The 2,703-nt window shown below is 40.8% G+C and overlaps 2 protein-coding genes across 2 annotated transcripts; one reads left to right on the forward strand and one right to left on the reverse strand.

Moving 5' to 3' along the window:
• Positions 1 to 16: 16 nt before the first annotated feature.
• Positions 17 to 847, reverse strand: LOC108354540 (RING finger protein 10-like; the record flags this gene model as incomplete). The annotated part of the gene is made up of 4 exons (XM_017605718.1): positions 828 to 847; positions 740 to 777; positions 143 to 677; positions 17 to 85 (listed from the first exon to the last, which is right to left on the reverse strand). Coding segments are annotated over exons 1-4 (662 nt in total), but the record flags the coding sequence as incomplete, so codon positions are not given.
• LOC108354541 (peroxisome biogenesis factor 10-like) lies at positions 815 to 2,365 on the forward strand. The gene is made up of 2 exons (XM_017605720.1): positions 815 to 1,512; positions 1,585 to 2,365. Exons 1-2 carry the CDS (start codon positions 1,204 to 1,206, stop codon positions 2,212 to 2,214), a joined length of 939 nt encoding a protein of 312 aa, XP_017461209.1. The 5' UTR covers positions 815 to 1,203; the 3' UTR covers positions 2,215 to 2,365.
• Positions 2,366 to 2,703: the final 338 nt, after the last annotated feature.

Genomic DNA, 2,703 nt, shown 5'->3' on the forward strand with positions numbered 1-2,703 from the left:
TTGCTCGATAAGATGCCAATCGATTAGATTATCGGGAGACGCAAAAGTAGTTAGGTTAACACCAGATTTTATAACAAATTGAAAACTAAAGGAGGAGAAATTGAAATGGTGTCGAATATTTGCGAGTGAATACGAAACTTACTTTGCTTGTAAAAACTGCTCTTTATTGTAACGGTGACGTTTGCTTGCACCACTACTGCCTCCATGGCGCTGTGTAGCCCCAGTTGAGCCGCTACCGCCACTACGACCAAAAACGTTATAGCTAAAAGCGTTTTCGGCGTTACGTGGTGCATAGTGAAAGTTGAGCAAATGGTTCAAATTCTGCTTCTTGCTTCCTGGCATGTACACAGTATTGAGCTCGTAGTCAACATGTGGCTGAAACTTCTTTTTGACCAAAGCACCGGTCTCCACCGGCTCTACTGCAGTGGCTAATCCGGCGCTGGTAGCAGGAACATCATCAGCCGCGCATGTAAAGCTGTCTTCGTTAGTGCCAGCTTCATTGCCGTTACCAACATTGTTGCCGCCGCCACCGCCACGCTGGCGTGGACGTTTATCGACATTAGGACGTGCTTTGACTGAAGGGAACTGCTTGGAATTGCGCTGCGAGTCGTTACGAGTTGTTGTTGAAGGTTGTTCACGACGACGCGAATTATTTGGCCAAGGCTTTACTTGTAAATCTGTGCGTAAAGATAATTGACACAAATGAAATACACATTTTTCTACATGAATAAATACAAACCTGCAGATGAGTTGCGAACCGAAGAGTCAGTGGGCTGNCTAAAAAATTTGGCCCAACGAGTAAAATGCAACGAGAAATAGTTGACAACCGGAAATTTCCAACTGTCATTAGCTCGTTCAGTGCGCGAGCAGTTGGTTTGGGAATTAAAAATAAAACAGATATTTAGTTCTAAAGATATTGCTTATTAGGTCCAAGTGAGCATAATTTTTCACCCGGACTTGTATTAATTGAAAAAATCGTTTAACAATAATACTACCCGCAAGACTTCTTTATTTGCATCAATTATTGAATAGCAAAAATCAGAATGGCCTTGCTATGAACACCGCCAATCAAAACCAATTGGAATTTGTATACTTTTCATTCGCAAACAAAAAAACAGCTGTAATTTCACTGATAGTTGTTATCACTTCTGCACTTTGGTCTATTTACAGAGTAGTATAATCTTTTATGTAGAATTTTGTGAAATGTTGCATCGTCATAAATTCAGTGGCCAAATTGCTTTGGATTTTAGAAATGCGCGAGCCCGCCAACCAGAAATTGTTCGGTCCGTGCAAAAGGATTCCAGGTATACGGATGAACTTGCAGAAGACCTTTCGGATTTACTTCGCTTGTCCGGGTCGCGTAGCTGGATAAAGTATCATCAGTTGTGTAAGCTCTTTGCTGAAATCACGTATCATGGATTTGCTTCAATTAATAATTTACAAACACTTGGCGAGGAATACACAGGAACTATTCAAGTAGATAGCGCTTACATGAACATTCCGTCACGTTTGGTAAACACTTGACTTTGAGCAAATAATTTACAACTCCTGAAACAATTACAACATTTTATGCAACATTTATAGCTGCAGCTGGTTTCCATTATACTTGAATTTGGTGGAGATGCTTTGTATCTGCGAATTTTACAGAAATTGGAAAAATCCATTAGGGATAACGATGAAATGGTACCAGAGGCAAAGCAGAAATTACTAACTGCAATACATGTTATGCGTTCCTCACCACAATACATCAAAGCGTTGCATAAATCGCTCTTCTACCTACGCTCTAACAAATACCAAATTTCGAAGCGCTTCACAGGCATAAATTATGTGCTGATACGTCATTGGCTGCAGCCTGATTTTTCCTTATACGGCTACAAATTACTTGGTGTTGTAACATTTTTACAGGTTACCCTATCATTAGTAATAAACGCATATGAAGCATGGAAGGAACATCGAAGAAAACAAAAGGAAGTAGTTACTAACACTACAAGACCTTTACTCAGCACAGATCAAGGTATTGAGGAGCGTAAAAAATCTGATGCGCCACAGTGTATCCTTTGTTTGGAGCCACGCATTAATACGAGCTTGACACCGTGTGGTCATTTATTCTGTTGGAACTGTTTATTGGATTGGCTAGACGAACGAGATGAATGTCCGCTGTGTAGAGAGAAATTAAAAAAGTCTAGTATAGTACAGTTGCAAAACTACCAATAGCTTAAGTGTGAGTGGGTTTGAGTCATGATTCATTGAATCACGGGTTTGAGTTACATACGTATGTATGTGGGGGACCAAGGCGAATTTAATATTTAATTAAATTCTTATTTTGAAGGATTATTATGAATAAATTCTATTATTGTTATTTTTGTAATGCCGGATAGGTTTTCTTACCAGGATATGTAAGAAGGGAGTAGGAATGAAGACACATTAGTGGTATTCACCAAAGTGAGCAAGTGGCCTGGCAGTCTGGCGAAAGAGCAGATCAGCACAAGCAACGGCTGTTGACAACTGCCGATGCTTGAGCTCATCCGCTCTTTTGCCAGAGTGCTAGGCCCCTTGCTCAATTTGGTGAATGCAACAAATATTTCTGACGCTGCTGAGGCAATTTGGCTTGGTTGGAGGAGTCACTTGCATAGGTCACCAAACCAACATAGCGTTGGCTGGCAACCAATGGTTCCGCTTCGGACCACCTGCACATTGGACTGC

The sequence above is a fragment of the Rhagoletis zephyria genome, unplaced genomic scaffold, assembly GCF_001687245.7.
Source record: "Rhagoletis zephyria isolate East Lansing unplaced genomic scaffold, Rhagoletis_zephyria_1.1 Rzeph_scaffold_36950, whole genome shotgun sequence".
In the NCBI taxonomy this organism is placed as follows: domain Eukaryota; kingdom Metazoa; phylum Arthropoda; class Insecta; order Diptera; family Tephritidae; genus Rhagoletis; species Rhagoletis zephyria.

What these genes read in the sequence shown, in the direction of transcription:
- LOC108354541 (XM_017605720.1), top strand. Translation starts at nt 1,204, where the DNA reads ATGTTGCATCGTCATAAATTCAGTGGCCAAATTGCTTTGGATTTTAGA. An exon ending in TGAACATTCCGTCACGTTTG is followed by an intron (nt 1,513 to 1,584) that starts GTAAACACTTGA and finishes CAACATTTATAG; the next exon opens with CTGCAGCTGGTTTCCATTAT.